The sequence below is a fragment of the Egretta garzetta genome, unplaced genomic scaffold (assembly GCF_000687185.1).
Source record: "Egretta garzetta isolate BGI_Z169 unplaced genomic scaffold, ASM68718v1 scaffold97, whole genome shotgun sequence".
Taxonomy (NCBI): Eukaryota; Metazoa; Chordata; class Aves; order Pelecaniformes; family Ardeidae; genus Egretta; species Egretta garzetta.
This window is the reverse complement of record NW_009260135.1, coordinates 1,052,308-1,071,645: the sequence shown is the minus strand read 5'-3', so window position 1 is coordinate 1,071,645 and position 19,338 is coordinate 1,052,308. Positions and strand designations below refer to the sequence as shown.

At 37.4% G+C, this 19,338-nt stretch overlaps 1 protein-coding gene across 2 annotated transcripts in view; it reads left to right on the top strand.

Moving 5' to 3' along the window:
- TENM2 (teneurin transmembrane protein 2) overlaps nucleotides 1–19,338 on the top strand; it is a 538,424-nt gene that overhangs the window by 207,662 nt on the left and 311,424 nt on the right. Inside the window, exon 3 of one of the 2 annotated variants that reach the window (XM_035897048.1) lies at nucleotides 10,317–10,400. The exons of the other annotated variant lie outside the window; for it this stretch is intronic. Coding sequence (XP_035752941.1) covers nucleotides 10,317–10,400 — 84 coding nt within the window. The remainder of the gene's footprint in view (nucleotides 1–10,316; nucleotides 10,401–19,338) is intronic. 2 annotated transcript variants of the gene reach the window in all.

Below are 19,338 nucleotides of genomic sequence, written 5' to 3'. Positions count from 1 at the left end.
AAAAAGCCACATATTTTGTCTGGTATGTTTTGTGGGGAATTTGGCGATTCTCTGTAATAGTGCAGTGTTCTGCTACGGTTTAGGTGGCTTTTATCTATCCAGTAGAGGCTATTTCAGGATAAACTGACAACCTGCACTGTATTTTTTTGCTCAATCACTTCTAAGTGCCAAGTGTCAGTAGTATTTTCAGAATAGCACTTTTGATAAGGAAAGAGTAAGCATAAACGGACTGCTGAGAATTTATTGGTACCCTTAGTTCTGTTTATCAGGAGCCTTGCCAACACAGTGACTCCACTGCCTGTTGAGTGAACAGGTAGAGCCTTCTCTAGCCAGAGTATTTCTCCTCCTCGAAGATAAAAATAAGAGTTGGTGACTTAAGGATAGAACGAACAGGAGCTAAGACAGCTTGTCACTGCTGAATCTTGTCCTGACAGCTGCCTTAGCAGAATGCATTTGATAAACTGTGATTGACAAAATACTTGAAAACTGCAGCTTAAAACTGAATTTGTGGAGCATGCGAAAGTAGGCAGGATAAAGTAAGGATAAAGTAAGAATAGTCTCATGAGCTACAGGGCTGTCATCACGCACATAACTCTCTTTAAATTTGAAAAATAGAGAGCTGTAGGGTTTAGGGAAACCTAGACTGTTTTAATAAAGTTATCAAGATTATTACTGTAATTGAGCCTTCATTTAAAGCTAGATTGTTATGCAGTATTTTGTGCTTGTTTATTATACAAAATCTAACGTTGTAACTTAATTCAGTGGTGGAGAAGGAGCGAAACAAAAAATTCTTCTACTTAATTGCTCTGAACTTTTGGAGTCCATACATAAAGTTTGAAGTGTTATGGTCCATTTTGATATTAAAAAAAAAAAAAGACAAGAGTGGACCTCATATCACTGACTTTACATTCCTGGCTTGAGAACAATTAGAAGTTTCCACTTACTGCAAATTAAGCTCAGAATTCTCCAAAAATGAAACCGTTCTAATGCATCTTCTGCACGAATGGAGGCACTTAGAGGCTTGTTTTCTTAGGTGGGTTATCTTTTCTATTTCAAATCAACATAATCTCCATAATTCTCTACATAAAATGTTATGTGCCTTTCCACAAGATTACAGAAATGAATTACACCACTTCTGTATAAACACTGGGATGATTTTCACAGTGCTTCTACATGAATTCAGCTGCAGAAATAAGATACACAGACCGCTGCTAGCATTGCCACCTGGGGAGGGCTGTGGCGGTAGGCAGAGCCCCGCAGGCTCCTTTCCCTTCTCCGTTGTAGCCCTTGGACTGCGCTACAGGTTGGGTTGATGCATTTGTTCATTCTCTTTCACATTTGCATTTAAATTCCTGTGAAGGAAAGATAAGATGAAGAGGTAAACAAACGATGTTTATTTGCTCTTCAGTTGAGCTCCTATTAGAACTACGACTTTAAGAGAGAGAGAACATTGGGGAAAACTGCCTAGGTATTCTGTACGAAGCATCAAGTGTCCATTCAGTCTCCAGCGGACTTCAAAAGGACATATCCCTGAGGTTTTAATGAAAACATAGATCAACAGGGAATAACTAAAAATACACTGAAAATGAAAAGGAAACTAGGTCACTCACCATATGACTCAGTATTTGTGGCTTAGATAGAATATTTTGCAGTGTTTTTTCACATCATAAATATCCTTCTGGTACATGCAGAAAGTATTGTCTACGTTTATTTACTCTAAAATGTTATCCCTTTTGAGTCATTGCATCTAATGCTTTCTCTCTAACAGTGCACAGCAAGAACTTGTAATATGTTTATGTATGTATGTCTTGTCCAGGCAATTCTTCTGGCTCTTCTATAAACTGCTTGCTTTGTGAAAACTGGGCAGAGGCCTTAAGGCTTGGTTCTATCTGTCAGGAAACAGATGAGTAGATCTCTTACTAGCCTGCAGTGCACACAACAGACAGCAGCTACCATCATGTGTTAGGTGAACGTATGTTGTTACATAAGAACTGAATTTGTCTGGTTTTTTGAGTGTGTTACTGCACTTTGTCATTCCTTTCATGGGGCAAACTTAATTGTGGTGGGGTTTTATTTAAATGAGCTAGGAAAACAAACATATACTGCGGTGATAATTTTCTTTATGCCGAATGTTATCCAGGGTAGTGAAGACAAAGACAGGGAAAAATTTCCTGAAGGATCTCACAATGCTGAATGGGTGGGAGAGAAAGCAGCAGATAACTGATGGGGAAATATGGGCTCTGAATTGTCTGTTATTATTCAGGAAAGTTGTGTTAGTGTGACAGTAGACAGTCCTAGAAAGGAGGTCCATATAATATTACAATCATGCAAAGAGTCCCCTCCTTAAAAGAAACAAGAGGAACCTGTGGAAAGTTTATATAAAAGAACAGAACAGAAAATATCATCACTGCCACTCTGTAAAGGTGGGGGATGTCCATACCTTGAACAATATGTTGAATTCTCATTCTTCCTTTTAAAGAAATAATACAGTAGAATTGCAGAGGGTAAGAATCGGTGAGATGGGCTACCCAAAGTATGGCATAGTTTCCTTGTGAAGAATCACTTTATTATAGTTTAATGTTCTTTAGCATAAAAAGACCCGAAACAAACCCAAAACCAGTGACTGGTGACATGAGTGGAGTCAGCACAGTGATGAGTGACATAGTGTGAATAAGGGATGACTGGTCACTGCTTTTTCCCCATATGGGGACTGTGCACATTAAATTATCAAATGACAGATCCAAAATGAACAAAAATCTTCTACTTCATATCACATTCAGGGAAGTTGTTGGGCTTCTTGTCCCTGGACTTTGTAAATACTAACAGTTTACACTGATTCAAAGACAGGCTTGAGTAATTATGGTTGGACTCAATGATTTATGGTTGGATTCAATGATCTTAAGGGTCTTTTCCAATCTAAATGATTCTGTGATTCTATGATTCTAACTGATGGAAGAAAAATCCAACCAGGGCTGTTGAATAAAATTTTTAGGAACTCTGAAAGAAACTCCTGGAATTTCAGAGGCTATTCTGAAGGATTATCTTTATATGTTTGCTCTAGTTTTATACTTTTCCTTAGGCTAGAGATGTGATAACAGATCTATGATCTGACTCGCTACAGGGTTGTACTTGCATTCTTTGTCAAAGGGTATTGAGAATAAATTTGTTCCAAAGCTATAGGTGATCTCATTATAGAGGCTGAAGAGATAGTTGGTAAAATGTGAGATTGAAATCTTGTCCTTTGTAATTTTTTTCCCCAGCAAATAACACAGTAAGACAGTAAGTTTGTCTACTTGTCGTCTTGTGAATTGTATGTCAGTTCCTAGCTCTTCAGAATTGTTTACAGGCGCAGATGACAAATTAGATTTTACCAACTAAATTACTTGAAAACTGTAATTTGTTTTGGGTTTTTTCCCCACTTATAGAACTTGCTGTAGAAAGAGAAGAGAGATCAGTAAGTAAAAGTAGGTCTAAAGGTGGTTGAGGCTCATCAATTAATTAACTTGTCTTAACAATTTAAAAGCAGTAATTCTCAACAGTGAAGAACATAACTATATAATGAGAAAGATGCTGAAGTTACTACTTGAAGAGCTTATTTGCTTTGTTTTGTAAGGCATGATTATCGCTAAAATATTGATCTCAGTCATCAGCTCCCTAGGAACACAATTGTATGTGTTTGTTTTAGGGGTTTTTTATGGTTTTAGAGGCCGCCTTAGTTTTAAATGAGCACTAAGCTACAGAGTTAGAAGCATACAGGATGATGTAGGGCCTATGGAATATTCAGGTCATTGAAAAAAATGCCCTATATGTCAGCAGGACTAACATCATAGCACTTTGGTCCTTCTTAGCTTTTTTGTCCATATGTCTTTAGCTTTACACTGTTCCTTTGACAGAAGAAATCATGTTTTGTCGTTTGCTTGGTTGGTTGTTTTGAAGGAGGGGAGGGGTGTCACAACACCCAACATGTGGTTATAATAATTCAACGCTATTAGAACTGCATGCTTCTGCTGGGAAAGCTGCTTTCCGTTGTTTTATGAATCCCTTAATGTGTTTTTGACAGCTGCCACTGTACTCCATTCTGCTGACATTAGCTGATAAATTAAAACAAGTGCAATCTTACCAAGAGAAGCTAACTTTGGTTTATCCCCTCATTCTTAAAAGAAGCAGCAAAGTAGTGTGTGGCAGATAATTTTTACTGTAGCATTTTGGTTGACTTATTCCTTACACTTTCAAGCTGGAAAAGTACACGATATCAGTATATATCCCACAATAAGGAGAAAAAAATATTTTTAAGGAATTCTTTTTAGAATTCTTTAAATTCTTTTTAGCCTTCTTTATACACTTTTTACTTACACAGTTTTGCATGCTGCCAAAAGTGACAAAGAACAGCAGTGGGTGCTTTAACTGAGGCATCGGTAGGTTGTAGTACAATGCATACAGCCCTCTCTAAAGTTAAACTTTATACCCAACCACTTTTGTTGTAAAACTTGGTTCATGTGAATTTTGTCACCATATTTATGTAAGGATCCTCATTTTAATTGGTGGGTGGGTGGGTTGTTTTTCAGTAGCTAGATTTGAAAAAAAGTGATACAGCTTTCACCAGGAATGGTTTAGTTTGTACTTCAGTAAATTAAATTCTCCCTATTTGCTTAAGAATTCCGATATTGGTCTTTCCGGGCATAAGTTTTTGGTCTAAAAATACGGTCATTGGAACGAAGACTGAACTAATAGCGAAGTGATATTTTGGGGAAAGACTTGCTTGGAAGAGGCAGTAAAGAAGGAGAAAGCATGAGTGGTGTTCCCCAGGGCTCAGTATTGGGGTCAGGACTTAAATAAATCCACTTGAAAGTTGTTTTCAGTTCATTTTGGGTTCCTAAGTGTAGGCAGAGCTCTGCACGAGGCAACAGACTCGTCCATGCACTCTCTTCCGAGCTGATCTGAATTATGCATGTCCCTGTGATTCCTACGGTACTGGTGCATCCTAATGCTTGTGTTAGTCCATAGGAAATGAAAATACAAAATGAAGGTATTTGTCATTTTAAGTCCTGTACTGTTGTCTCTGTAATGCATCTGGTTGCTTAGCTGGTTCTGTAGAAGAGACATGGGCAACGCACTTGGAAAATCCAGCTCCTGGTGCAGTAGATCTGTTGCTGGTCATATTTAGAACATTATAAACAGCAACGTGAATCAAAAATTCTTCTGACTGCCATTTTGTAACCTTACCTTTGGTAGACAGGAGAGGGAAAATGGTGTATTTGCTGGTGAGTTCACTGAACTGTAATAGGCTTTCAAATGTACTTGAACCTAATATTAGAGCATTTTCCTTTGTTGCATTTGTTATTCTTGTGTGAGTATTTGGTGGTGTGTTACAGTATTTAAGTGTATACTTTCAAAAAATGAAATGTGTTGTGGATGTTTTGTATTGGAGATTAAAAAAATCTGCTTGAGAGCTCCTAGTATATTATGCAGGTAAAGCTTTTTTAAGTTTAATTGGTTTGGTGAATGTGCTTCAGAGGAGAAAAAATAATACAACTTTTGTAAAAGCTCAAACAAAATATTGGATATAAAATGTGCAATAGAACGTAATAGAGTAGAACAGCAGATAGTAATTCTGTCAAGACAATATAGGAGAAGAAAAATTGCGTGGCTTTTACTACAAACCAGTTCATATTCCTGTACTTTTCTGCATCATTTTTGTATTACTGACTTTTTCCTGATTTCTTCATAACGATTACTTGCTTCCAGAAGTTATCAGCATGTAGGTTAAGAGTACCGCATTTCTTATGTCTGTCCAGTATGCTTGATCTGAAATGTTAGGGAAGAATGTGATGAAAAAACAAAACCAAAAAAGGTTTCTTGGAGAAAACTTAGAGCTTTGACCTGCCTGGTGCTGAGAAAACGTTCTGTCAGTTGTTAAGGTTTTTGTCCTATTCCTCAAAAACCATAATGATCAGTAATAAATGTGAGCAAATAGCAATGCAAATGTACTAAGGTATTAACAGAGGAGCAGCACCTGCTCATTCAAAGTGTTCAGTAGAGAGGACATCAGAGGCAACGGGGTCGAGCCTCAGCCTCACAGGTGTGACCGAAAGGGAGCAAGTGTTGGTTACTGGATCTTTTTGTGTGAATATTGGGAGGGAAGGGAAGCAGCTTGAGAAATCAAGGGTATTTATTTATAAGACCTTTTTTTTTAATGCTTCTGAAGTGCTAGTTTATAAAAATAAACCATCTTTTTGTTGTTTATTACCAGTAAAAATTGGGTTTTGTCCTTTGATAAATAGAAGAGGGAAAATGAGAAGAGAGCTTAGGAGGATATTTAGGCTCTGGTCATATTTAAAGTCCCAGAGTTATTTTCCAGATGGATGTTACCAGAGAGGCATAAGAATTATGGGTAGAGAACGCAAGCATTAGAAAATGCAGAAAGGTTTCATACTGTAAAAAAAAAAAAAAAAAAAAAAAAAAAGAAATCATAAGCCCCAGGCTCTCGTCTTAAAGGGTGGAGCATATCCTGTATGACCAGTAACCGAGCTTTTAGGGATGCCTATCGGGAAATGTTAAAAAGTGAAATTCCAGAATACCTGACTAAACTAGTAAAGGTGAATATTCACAGTGTGTGGTTGGAAGCATCCATGCAGACAGGACTGTGAAGGGGAAAATTCCGAAGGAAAAACACAACTGGGGATGGGGTGGGAGAGAGAAAGAAGTGGTAGGAGTGATACTTGTTCCTGGGTAGGTAATGGTTAAGAGACAGTTAGGCCAGCTCAGGAGGGGAACCATAAATTAAGAACAACGCGATATTTGGTGAACAGCCTCTGCTGTGAGGAAGGCGTGTCCCGGGGGGCCCAAGAGGGCTCTGTGGTGGGATCCTGATGGGTGGTGTGCTGGGGCGCCTCCTGGTTGCTGGGTACATGGCACAGCAATCGTGAGGGAATGAAAATGGGGAGAGGAATTGCAACCCTTCCCGTTGCTGTCCCTTCTGTCGGACAGCAAGATGTTGTGCAGGTCTTGTCAGAGTGCCAGCCCTCGTGGGAGGCTGTTGGGGTGAGAGGGATTAGATAAGTGTTAAAATCTAATAGAATGGTGGGAGCAGAGTATCAGTGAAAAGGCTGCTGTGAGGAAAGGAGAAGAAAATGAGTTTGTCAAATACCGTGCAGAAGACAAGCAGCGAGTCTGAAAAGCATATTCCTCACAGAAGAGCGGCTTAGGAATTGCAGTATTTGTTTTCTCAAGTTTCAAGAAGTGTTGCTAGTATTTATACTATTATTTAAAATCAGCTGTATCAGCATTGCTTGTTAACTTAAACTGGGACTTGAGACAGCAAGCCAAAAACTGCTACTTGTTCGCCTTTGCAAGTAAGGGACACAAAGCAGATTGCTTTCTCTAAGTCGGCTCCTGTAGGAGCAAACAGACCTGTGGACGTGGCAGGGTTTGTGTTCAAAAGGAATGCATAAGAGGAAAGCATAGTAAATTCACACAGCCTTTACTATTTCCAGGCATAAAGTGTGGTGTCTGGTAGGGACTAAAATTAACTTAATGATCTAAAGATTTACTTACACAAGATTATTTTTTTTTTCCCCTAATTTTTGGCAAGGCCAAAGATTGTAGGTCATAGTCTGTTCTTTCCTGTCTGATAATTGCAAAATCCATTACTATCCCTTTGAGATGTTTTTTTATAAAAGACTGTACTAAATCTGAATAAAAGCCTAATAAGTAGATTAGTTAGAACAATAGTCCTCATGAGGATGTTTGATTCTGATTGTAGCTGCTAGAGCTAACCCTAAATGCAATTAGGTTTAACTCCCTGTGAGTGTCAAAGGAAGGTGATACCCATGGAGACTTCCCTCCAGATGACACTATTTTTAAAGTGTCTCAGCATTTAAATTATTCTTTCCTTTGGGCATTGGTAACAAACTTTTTTTTTTTAATTGTTGGAGAAACAGAGCTTGGAAAACTGTGGTTTAGCCATTAGTTTTAGATGTTTCACATCAAAAAGAGGGATGGCTCAGCTTGCTTGGGGGAACAGTTTGTTGTCCTCGTCTGTACCCTTTGTAATTGTAAGGCTCAAATATCCCAAGGTGGCCACAGACAGGGAAAAAGAGAAAATATCAGGTTCAGTAACTTACACAGGCTTAAAGGTAATGTGATCAAGTGTCAATAGATAAACTGTTGATGGATTAATTCTCTTTTTTCCTCTTGAAAGAGAAATGAAAGCAAAACTTTATTAAAATGAAAATAGAGTCAGTAAACATTTCAAAAATTCGCATGTTATAGGGTGCGATATAACAGAAACTGTAAAATTGCAAACTACTAAAATTGTTTAATTTAATTATAAGTACCACAGAAGAATTGCACTGTATTTAAGAATTTGGTCCCATTTTCACATAAAAAAGGAAAATAAAAAAAGAAAAACTTGGTGAAACAATTCCATTACTTCCTTTTTTGATATATTCCTACATATGCATGTGTTTACTTATATTTATTTTCTCCTATTTTTAAATTATGAAAACAATCTCATCAACTTTTAGTATTATGTTTTTGGGAAAGTTGTTGGTAACACCAAAATGAAGAAATCTGCAATTTTTATTTTTCCTTATTTATTTACCCAAGTGTTTATATTGATAGTCATTGTGCTCCATACTTCACTTATCTTTGCTTCACTTGCATGTTTTTCTTAGAATTATCTTTCAGTGGAGCGTACCTGAAAATCTCTTGTTTTCCTTCCTTGCTTTTAAATCAAAAGTCTGTAACATCAAGAGTAAAGCCGAACTGATTCGACATGAGGCACAATACCTGCAAATGACTTAAAGTCATACCACATCAACCTTGAATTTCATGTCTGGCAAGGAGATATTTAGGCAGTGTAGTAAACTCTGGTTTTTGTTGCTTGGAAAACTATAACTTGTCCCTTTAAATCACTCCCCCCCACACACACAAAGCAAGCAATGTTAAACTCAGGAGCTGTCACTCTTTAACATTATTTCTGTTGCAGGCATTTTAGGTCCCAAATATCTGTGCTCTTAACAAATAACTAATTTGTTGTCTTACATCTTTAGCAATGCAAAGCATTTATTTTCTGTTGTTTTGGTCAGCTGTTTTTTATATCTTTAAGTGTCAATGTGTTGCCTTTTTTTCTTTGTGTATAATAAATTACTCTGGCATACAGAAAACCTTTTCATTGTTGATTCTGGTGAGTCTTGGGTGCAAGGTTAAATCATTATCTTATAAAAAGTATTAAGGATTTGAACCTGAGATGTACCAAGTAAAATAATTTCCCAGTGAAGCTTTAAAGGCAGTGAAGAACAAGAATTGAAGTGACCATACGTTAGTTATTAGACTACTTGTCTTACTAGTTTGTCCAAGGAAATCCATGTAAATAAATAAAAATAGGTTTTCTGCTTCCTGTTTATTACATCTCAAAACTCTCCTGTTGTTATTATAAAATTCAATAACAATTTTCTATTGATTTTTTGCTTTTTGAATGAAGGAGTGCTCCCTAATTACTTCATGTTTTCAAAATCCAAGTATATTTGAATTAGTTGTACAACCAGAAGAAACCTGTTTTCTTTTTAGTCAGAGAGGCTACTCAAAGCTAAAGGATTCTTCCCCCCCCCCATATATTAAAATCTGTCTTCCTAAAGCCGGAGAGTTTTTACAAGACAAAAAAGAGAAAAAAAATTGCCATCCTTGCAACAGTGCCATCTCACTGGTTCATGTCTGGAATGAGCCTGATTATGTTGGTAGTCAATGTAAAAGTTATCCTGCTGCTGCAGTAAAGTGTAAGAAGTGATTTATTACAGCTGAAGGTGTCCATTTTCAAAATGTATGTTAAGGGTCTGGTTTTAGGTAATAAAAATTATCTTTTACAAGGATGTAATGATCCATACTTGGCTATAGGAGTAATAGATAATACACTGCAAATAAGTTAGCATGATCCTAAGTACCAATTGTACAGCACGTGTGGAAACTCCCATGGTCTTCAGGGGAAATTCTAACGCAGGTATTACAGCCAGATCTTTATGTACCCCGTCCTTCTTCATGGTTAACGATACCAACAGCGGGTGTGTGTGCCTCCCGCAAAGCAGGATTTCATCAGTACTACTGCTACTCAACATGCCTTTTAGTATGTCATGGATAACAAGATAAAAGAATTCTCAATCGCTAGATTATAATGAGCAATGTATTTTTTACTATTCGGGAATGCTTTGGGTGGGAGGAGGTAAAGCATTCTATTGGCTGTGTTACACCAAAGGTTAATGGAATGGAAGAAAAGAAGGAAAAGAGCCATCTCTAAAATGTATTTGTTTTATTTCATTTAGATTTTCACACACACCTTTCTGAGAAATTGAAAGACAGACAGACAAGCTGGCAGCAGCTGGCTGAGACAAAGAACTCTCTCATACGTAAGGTTTTTATCTTGCTTAAACTGTATTCCTTGTAAACTTAGAACGTAGTTTAGAATTTGTGGGGTTTGCAGTGATTAATCTTAGTTTTGTTTATGTTCTGCTTATTATGTATTGTGGGATTCATTTGTTTTGTTTGTTTGTTTCCTCCTGGGTATTTATATTCTGTTGAATAAACCTGCTCTCTCTCTACTACTCATTTCTATTTCATTGTTGAGTATGACCTTCCTGATTTGACTGCAAGGTGGGGGTTTACTGGGAGTCTTCACTGGGTGGTGAAGGAGCTGCGCTTTCCAAGCTGATGCTGCTTCATGGGACAGGGCTCATTACGTGGAGAGAAAGAGAGCTGAGATGCGAGAGGTGCCAGATCTGGGTACACACAGACATGATGTAAAAACAGTGTGGTACCTGTATCTGGCAGTGTTTTCACAAAGGCAGTTCTGTGTTTTATCCCATTGGTAACAGCTTGCATGTGATACACATTGCTTCAGCGATTCTTAAATCTGACTTTCTAATAAAAGATTTAGTGATAGCTTTCTTCATCTTCAGTCTTGATTTGAAATATTTTGATCTAAGGATTTCCGATTCAGACAGTTAAATTTGGTGTGATGCTGAAGTATTTTACGTTAGGGGCTGTGCATAGAAACTGGGGGGTTGGGGTTTTTGGTGTTGTAGGGAATCATCTCATTGATAGACTGGTTTGGTTTGGGTTTTTTTAAGTACCACTGCTCCCTACACACACACAGAGCTTTTGTTTCCCCGAGAGCAAAGCTCCTTTGGGAGGAGGAGGAGGATGTTTGCAAAAAAGCTTGCAATGTATTTTTTAGCAAAAGACAAAATTAACAAGCTGTAGTAATATAAATCCAAAGACATCTGAAGGAATTTTAGTACAAAGATAATGATTCAGTGGCACCTTCCTCTTGATGTTTCTTAAATTCAAAAAATGGTTTTCATTCGTGGGATTCACTTACCCTAACTATAGTATCAGTATGTGGCCTTACTAATTTATCAGGGGCCGTTTTTATGAAGTCTTTTGTCCTCAACAGTGCCATTTTTGCCTTGTATTTGCCTGCCTAATGAGATGAAAGACATATTTTGATATTTCATTCTTTTTGTCCATTGCAACTATGACCTAGTGCATACATAAGAGATACCTTTCCATTTGGGCTTTTCATTTAAGCACTTAAGTCAATGCTTTGCTGAATTAGGGCCCTAAACAGGAATAATTTGCTGCTTGCTTAATATTCAAATGAGACATAAACCAAGGTTTTCTCGTTGCCCCCAATTTGATTTTCTGATATATTCTTTCCATAATTGCTTGATTGTTGGTAAAAACTAGTGAATGACATTATGCTTGGAATCTCAAACAAATGTGTGAGTGTCTGAGCAAATCCTGGGATGGTTTCTTACATCAAATTCTGGAAAGTATCAAGCATCTATAACCATTTTGTAGTTAATGCAGCCTAAGAATGCTCAGTGTATTTTCAAACTGGAGATAAGGACTGGTTTTTGTATTTCCATGCTTCCTAGAAGAGTGGGAGCCAGAGCATTTGGTGGAGCAGTTAAATTTCCATAATGCTGGTATATAATATTAAAAATTGCCCGAGGTGGCAAAGTATGGTTGCTAATAAAGATGAAATTAATAAAGAATGAAAATGATCTTGTATATGCTTCCGGATTTGTGAAGCGTTCATGATTATTGGTGTTGCAGAAGGGATCTTGGCACAGGTAAAATGAATGAGTTCTGCTGTTTAGGTCATACTAAATGTCGAAGGAAAATACTTGAGTGCATTTTCCAGGATCACAGAAAGGTTTTTTTTTTTTCCCTGCAAATTGCATCCATCTGAACAATGTCTTCTTATTTGAAGCTTTGAGGCTTTTCATCAAATACTGTTTCTCTTTGGTTTAGTTCTTTTCTCTGACAAATTGATACCCTCCCCAATTCAGATAAATTTGATTCATATATTGGTTTAAATTTTTGGTATTGTGTTTCTTCAGGGCTCTAGAAATTAAGAACATGAGAATGTATTAATAACTATATAGCAACTCAAATATATTTGACAGTGTTAGTTCTCACCTCTGGCTTGACAGTAACATGCATTTAAGAAAATAAGAACTGAGACAAGCAATAGAAAAGCTTAGTGCTTTTTATTACTTTTATTAGTCTAATTACTTGGACATACTAAATCTGATCTGGCTAGCAAAATAGTTTGTTGCATGCTCTGAAAGTGGTAGGAAAGGTGCAGTGAGCTTATAGATCCAGACGTGCTGCTGTCACTGATGTCAGCCAAATCTATTACGTTCATAGTTTGAGGGAATTGACCAAACCCAAGGTTTATCTCTGTTCCTTTTAAAAAGTGCCATAGGATTTTTTACATCAATCTGGATGCTGCCAAAACCAGACAGATGGCACTAACCTTGGTTTAAAGCCTCCGCTGGCTGAGAATCCATCCGAATAGCGTTGCAAAGCTTTCAGCGTGCATGTTGTGTCAACAGAGGAGGACTCTTTGTATCACCGTAAGTAGAGCCCTCACAATTCTCATTTTAGAGGTACCCGGTTATCAAGTGTGTTCATTTAGCGGGTGGATTGCTTTGCTGTGTCCTAATAAAATGTTAAGTTTCTTGGTCTATTCAGCCTTTGCTTTGCGAAGCAGAAAGATGCCGCTGGTGTGGAGCAAGAGGTAATGGGGGAAGAGAAGGTTAAGTGCTGAACATGGGTATTATAATGGTCAGTGCTTCAAAAATACAGGCAGAAGGATTGTTGACAGATCCATGCTCAGACTCTGTAAGGAAAAAGGATAAAAGCCTCCTATAGGAAAATATCTCCCCTACGTAGCATTTGGAGTAGACCTAAATCTCACCTTTTCTGACTTCTCCTTTTCTGGGAGAAGAATTCTTATTAGATTAAAACAAACAAACAAACCAAAACAAAAAAAAAACCACCAAAAAAATCTAAAATCTATCTCATACTAAGCATCCAGAATTAATAACAAACAAACAAAACCGCCATGGGTTTCTTTTTTTATAGCTGTGAAATACTGTAGTAAAAGCTCAGAGATTTATCAAAACCATTAATTAATGCTTTTAAAGCATTCAGATAGTGTAATGTTGAGCAACATATAAATGCAAAAGAAGAAATTTAACAGTGCTCAGCTTAGAAAATGATTTAAATAGGACACTAGCAGAGGCCTGCGCTTCTCATTAAATAACAAAGATGAAAGCATCGGTTCCTTGTATAGTGTGTGCAAGCCAACCTGAGCATTAAGTGCCATGGAAGACTTAACAGGGAGGGAGAAAGGATTGAGTCAAGTAATTGTACACCTATTGCAGTGCAGCAGCAGTGCTTGTCCAGGCAGCCTTTTCTCCATCATTTCCTATATTTTGGTTCACTTTGCAGCCATTGTAGTGCAGTTTAAGCATCTTTTCTCTTTGTTTCAATGTTGTGATCTTGAGTAAGCTGTGAACATACAAGTCTGGACATAGTAGTAGAATCCATAGTCTCCAAATTCAGGTGTAATCCTGACAATACCAAAAGGAGATTTGAGCGACTGTAGTTAATAAGCTATGTATTTTATACGTTGTTGCAGCAAGCATATAACTGTCTCAAAGATCTTTGGTAGTCTGTGATGTACAGGTAAGTTCTTAAAGTAATTTTGGGACATTATCCATTGAACTGTAATTTAATTATGATAGGGATCATGCCTTTTCTGGGGGAAGAAAATGGATTGGGGTTTATCCTGTGCTTATGATGTTTAGATGCAAAATGCAACTGGTTGCACAGGGATTTGATTTAGGAGGATGATCTTTCTGTGGCGTGACATTTAAAATCATCAGTGAGAATGGTAGACTGCTGTCTGGTAGCCTTCAGATAGAAATAAATTCTTTTACTTTGTTGAAAACTGTATTTAAATAGTGTGTATGGATACTGTGGATAGTGTTTGTAATTCCTCACAGTAGCAAGGAATCCAGTTCACTCTGCTGCTTGCAATGTAGGTTTGCCTTACTGAGGATTATATGTGCTTGCATTTCTGAGAGGCTCTTTGGGTTTCTATTTTAATGGAAATTCTTTCAGAAATACATGAGCAAAAACTGGTTTTATCATGGGATTTTAGCAATGATTTCTTTAAGTAGCCAACTCCAGGTTGTACAGTTGCTCTTCATGCAAAATACTGTTTTGTTAAGAAACAGTCAACCAGAGAATGTAAACTGCATAGCCAGAAGTGTGTGACAATGTACAATAACGAGAATGTAGCAAATTCTGAGGGGGAAATAAAGCTCTCCTGAATATCGGGTCCTAGAAGAAAACAAGCTGACAGTTCAGGTGCCTCTCCTAGGAGCAGACTTAACACTTGTTACAGAATTTGTCTTGAAAACACCAGTATTTGAACTAAAGAATTTGCAAATTTGCTTGAGAAACAAAACAGATTGTGTGTTGAAAGACTGAGCTGCTAGCAAAATACTCGATCATGTCAGATTTATACAAACTGATCTCCTGTGTATTGCACCATGTCCTAGAAAACTGGAAGCCATGAAAACAAGAGCTTATATTTCAAGGAGTTCTATGACAGCTTATAAAAAATAGCTTTTCCACTTTTTACACGAAACTTCTACCTTAAAGAAACTGATGAAATAGGTGGTAATTTTTAACACAAGCAGTGACAAAATAAACACCATCTGCTAGTGTTGACTTATTCCATAGTAGTCTCATGCTGGGTGATTTTATTTCACTTTTTTTTCAGAAATAGTTAATGACACATCTGCTGCACGGTGGAGGTGCATTTTGGGGGATTAAATGTGGACATAAGTTTAGGGAGAACAATAACGAAACTTTTTCAGGAAACTGAAGGAAATATTAAACTACCAAAAGGAACTTAAGAAATACATAGCTATGTTGATGCCTTTTATTTTGATCCAATTTATGGGATCAAAAATTGTTAAACGTATATTTATTCTTTCAAAATACCTGGTTATCGTGGAAAACTTCTCATCTAGTCTTTCTTTTACCAAAGGAAAAATTTTCCCACAGTGGCATTCTTAGTGCCCTAAGCAAGCCTAGTTTTCTGCCACGTCCATGAATCTGGGGCTGTGAAGACGGAGCAGGTTCAGGAGTCGTGTGGGATGAGTGTCAGGTTTGTTTGCATAGGAGAAAGTATTTAAGGCAGCATAATGTTCAGTGCCATCATTGCAACTGCAGAACAAAATAATGAGGTTTATCTCAAGATCCAGGTGAATACTGTACAATAAGAAATTCTACGTATATGCAGAGCTGTTGACTTTTATAGAGCATGTCTTTATCCTGCAAAGCTCTGTGAAGCTGTCTTCCTTCCCGAGCAAAGTTGTAAGACAAGATGTAATCGTCTGGTGTCCCTGGGTTATTCAGACAAAGAATTAATTCATGGCGTTCTGTGTTGTGGCATGTTTTCTTCCCTTTGGTAGGGCTTGGTAGCCATGTTGGTTTGAAGGTTCCTCACCTGTGTCCTTGAAGAGCAGTCTCTTCCCAAATTACCCCACTATGTCCTATCTTTTCCTTCTCAGTCAGCAATGAGAAGTCTTCGTTATGGGAATTCCTATTTAGCACTTTACTGCAGAGGCATTAACATAATGATCCACTATACAAAATCCAAGCAATTAGGCTGTTAAACCTGTGTTTACCGTGCCAAATCACATGTCCCAATGCTATTATCAGTATAAGTAGATTTTAATAAATCCAAAAAACTAAATGTGTGGATCTCCATATGGATGGGTGGATATTTAATTTTAAGATTTTGAGATAGATATTAAAGCCTTGGATTGGAAGCCTTAGGTAAAACTCTTTGGCTCCTTTATTCTCTAGTAGGGTAAAAACCAGGATGGACTCCACAGTGACGTGAATTCAGACTCTTTGTCTAGAACTTTAAAAATCTCAAGTAAAAACAAATTCAATGTCTTCCCTTGCTGCCACCAAGGTCTGTTTAATGGGGTGAAGTCCTTGTCCTCCTTTTATGGTTTTATAAAGCATTTTGACAGCTTGTGGAAGTAGAAGTGTACACAGTATAAACAGAAAATTGCATCTGAAAAAAGCATAACATGAACAATTTTAAAAGGAATTGCACCTCTTTTTTTTTTTTTTTTTTTTTTTTTTTTTTTTTCTGCTGAAAGTCCTGAAACATATAGCGAGTATAAATGAAGCTTTGCATTACCTCCTTATGAACACTGGCTAAGGAAATATCATTAGAAATATGTTTAAGGGTAAACTTCTGTACTCGTAGTTATTTTAAGACTTTTATTCAAACATCATTCAGTTTGTTATTTTAGTAATGAATGTGCAGAAAAACAGTGCCTGTTAAGTAATACGTGATTAATGTTAATTGTTCTGATAAAAAGAAAAAAAAGAGCAATCTGACAGTGCATTTCTGTCTTTGCAGACTGCATAGTAATTAAAAAATCGCAATGAGAATTCATGCGAGTTGCGGTAAATGTGTACTGCGTGTATTAGATAGTGAGCATTTGAAGTCATCCCGTGTTCATTAGCAGCAATAAACAGATTTACATAAGTTAAATACTTACGTTACCAACCTTTTGACTTGACCTGATCTGTGTAAACATTGCATTTACGAATTATCAAACCTCTTTGAAAGACAGCCTTATGTATGTGTTTTATCATTTATGTTAATCGGAAACATTGCTCAAGCTGCTGTGCATGAAGTTAGGGTGAAGAATCCCTTACTTATTCATACCCATATGTATGCTGTGAAACTTGAGTAAGGAGGGAGGCAAGAAAAACCGATTTAAAAAAAAAAAGAAAGATATACATACTTCTTATACTAGTGCCATAACTCCTTGGTTTAGGTTTACTTGTACCCGCTACTGGGGTAAAAGTGGAGGGAGCCTGACCAGGGCTTTTTCTGAACTTCTGTAGCTTGCTTTTTATAAGCACTTTCTTTTGTTTGGATTATGAACTGGAGATACAATGTGCTTTATTCCAAACTGGATCAGCATCTGAGGCAAAATTTTTGCAGTCTGTAATGTCACAATAGTAAGTAAAACAAAATCGATTGCATTATATTGTTTAATACAGAGAAGGAGTAAGGTAATTATGGCAGTAAATTATTTTGAACTATTTTACTTGCAAACTCTCCCCCGCACTAAACATTTTTACATTGATGATGCATAGCTGCATTCAGAAGTTGTCAGTGGAAGGCCAAGCTTTTTGATAGAAATGTAGATATTGGATGGGATTATTGTAGCTGAAGAGTTAAATCTGCTTGGGGTAGTAAACAGAGGTGAAAAGGCGAGACTTCCACAGCGCCCTTCTTGATATCCATTTCCATACTGGGACAACCGACTGCAGTATTTTCAACCAACCTCACAGTATTTTCCTGCCAGTAAGACTTACAGACATACCTGGTAATTCACTTACATGCTGCTTCAAAATTTCTTTCCTTAAGCAGGATCGTTAGGAGTCAGTATTTGATCCCAATGTAATTGTTTTGATTTTGAGTGATGGTTCAGTAGAGTGAACGTGCTTCAGGGACAGGTTTTTCTGTAGTGTGTATGCTCAGAATCTGGCCACATGTGGTTGTGCTTGATTCATTTTTTTTTTTATTTAAAATGAAAGCTTTGTTTTCTGAGTGAAAATCTGGGGTAGGAAAATACCATTCCCCAAATCCTGCATGGCTTGAACTACCTGGTCCTGATTAATGAAGAAGTTGAATATGGTGTTAATGCCAGGAGGCCCCGAAAGAACTTACTGAAACTTAATGATATAATTTATTTTTTTTTTAAATAAAGCATGATTTTTAGTTTATTAAATGTGGAAGTGGGAAATTGAGTGCATTTTGGAAAACTAAATTACCTGCAGCTAGGAAAAAAAATCAGGTGGCCTCTTTCTCTTTAGATACCAGAAATCTGCACCTGTTACCTCTCCAGCTTGCAAAGTCATCAGCCACCTTTGAGCGCTGCAATACATGAATTGTTAGGGCAATGCTGTACTGCTGCCTCCCCCCTTTCACTCAGAGGCTACCTGGCCATTCTCAGGAGGAGTTGTAGTCGATGTTGCCCCTGAGTTTTGATTCTGAAATTTAACTTTGCATATCATGTGGTAGTATCATCATTTGGGGAACATACACCGGTGCTTCTTTTCAGTAGTAAAACCAGCTTGTGTGTAACCTCCCTGACAGCCTGTCACACTGTAGAGACCGAACAGCCACGTGCTCTAATTTACCAGGTGCCTGGTTTAGTTGCTAGAATCGACATTCGGAGCAGTAAAAGGCATCTCCTCTTCTAGCCACGATCAGGCCTCAGTCTCTTTGCAGAGAGCCTTGTCAAAAGCAACAAAACTGAGCTTGCAGTCAAACTTCTTGTTGTCTTCTGTGCTTAGCAATAAGGTTTGGATCCTTCATGTCATGGGTCTAACTCGGAACTAGCTTCATTGTAGGTTGGTTTCTGAACATCATGTCTGATTAAAAGTTACTTTTGTAAAAAACTGCAGTACTGCTCCGTGTAATAAAGGCTAAAGGATTCAAATTCTGCAGAGGCAGAATTGAAATAAGAGGTAGTAAAATTATATTGGTTTTAAATTGTTGTTTCTTTATAACTTGGAGATATAAACACAGTTTTTCTTCTGTTATGGAGAAAGGATACATGTCCAGAAACTGGGGGAAAAATACACTGAAAAGTGTTACAGTGTAGCAATGGGACAGGTAGACAAACTTTGTGTTTATATACATTTTCTGTATAGTAGCAGGTCCTGATGGAGAGTTTGGCTGCAGAGACCCCAGAGAAGCAGTGACACAAGGAAAGTGTGCTTCCTACAGAGGGCAGAGCCGCTGAGAAAGATGCTTTTCCAAGATCTTTACATTCCTGATGTGTTCTTTAAGCTCTTCAATGAATATTATAAAAATGTAGTTTTCAAGCAGATGCTTTGTTGGAGGTTGGAGGAGAAAAATACCTGTGGTAA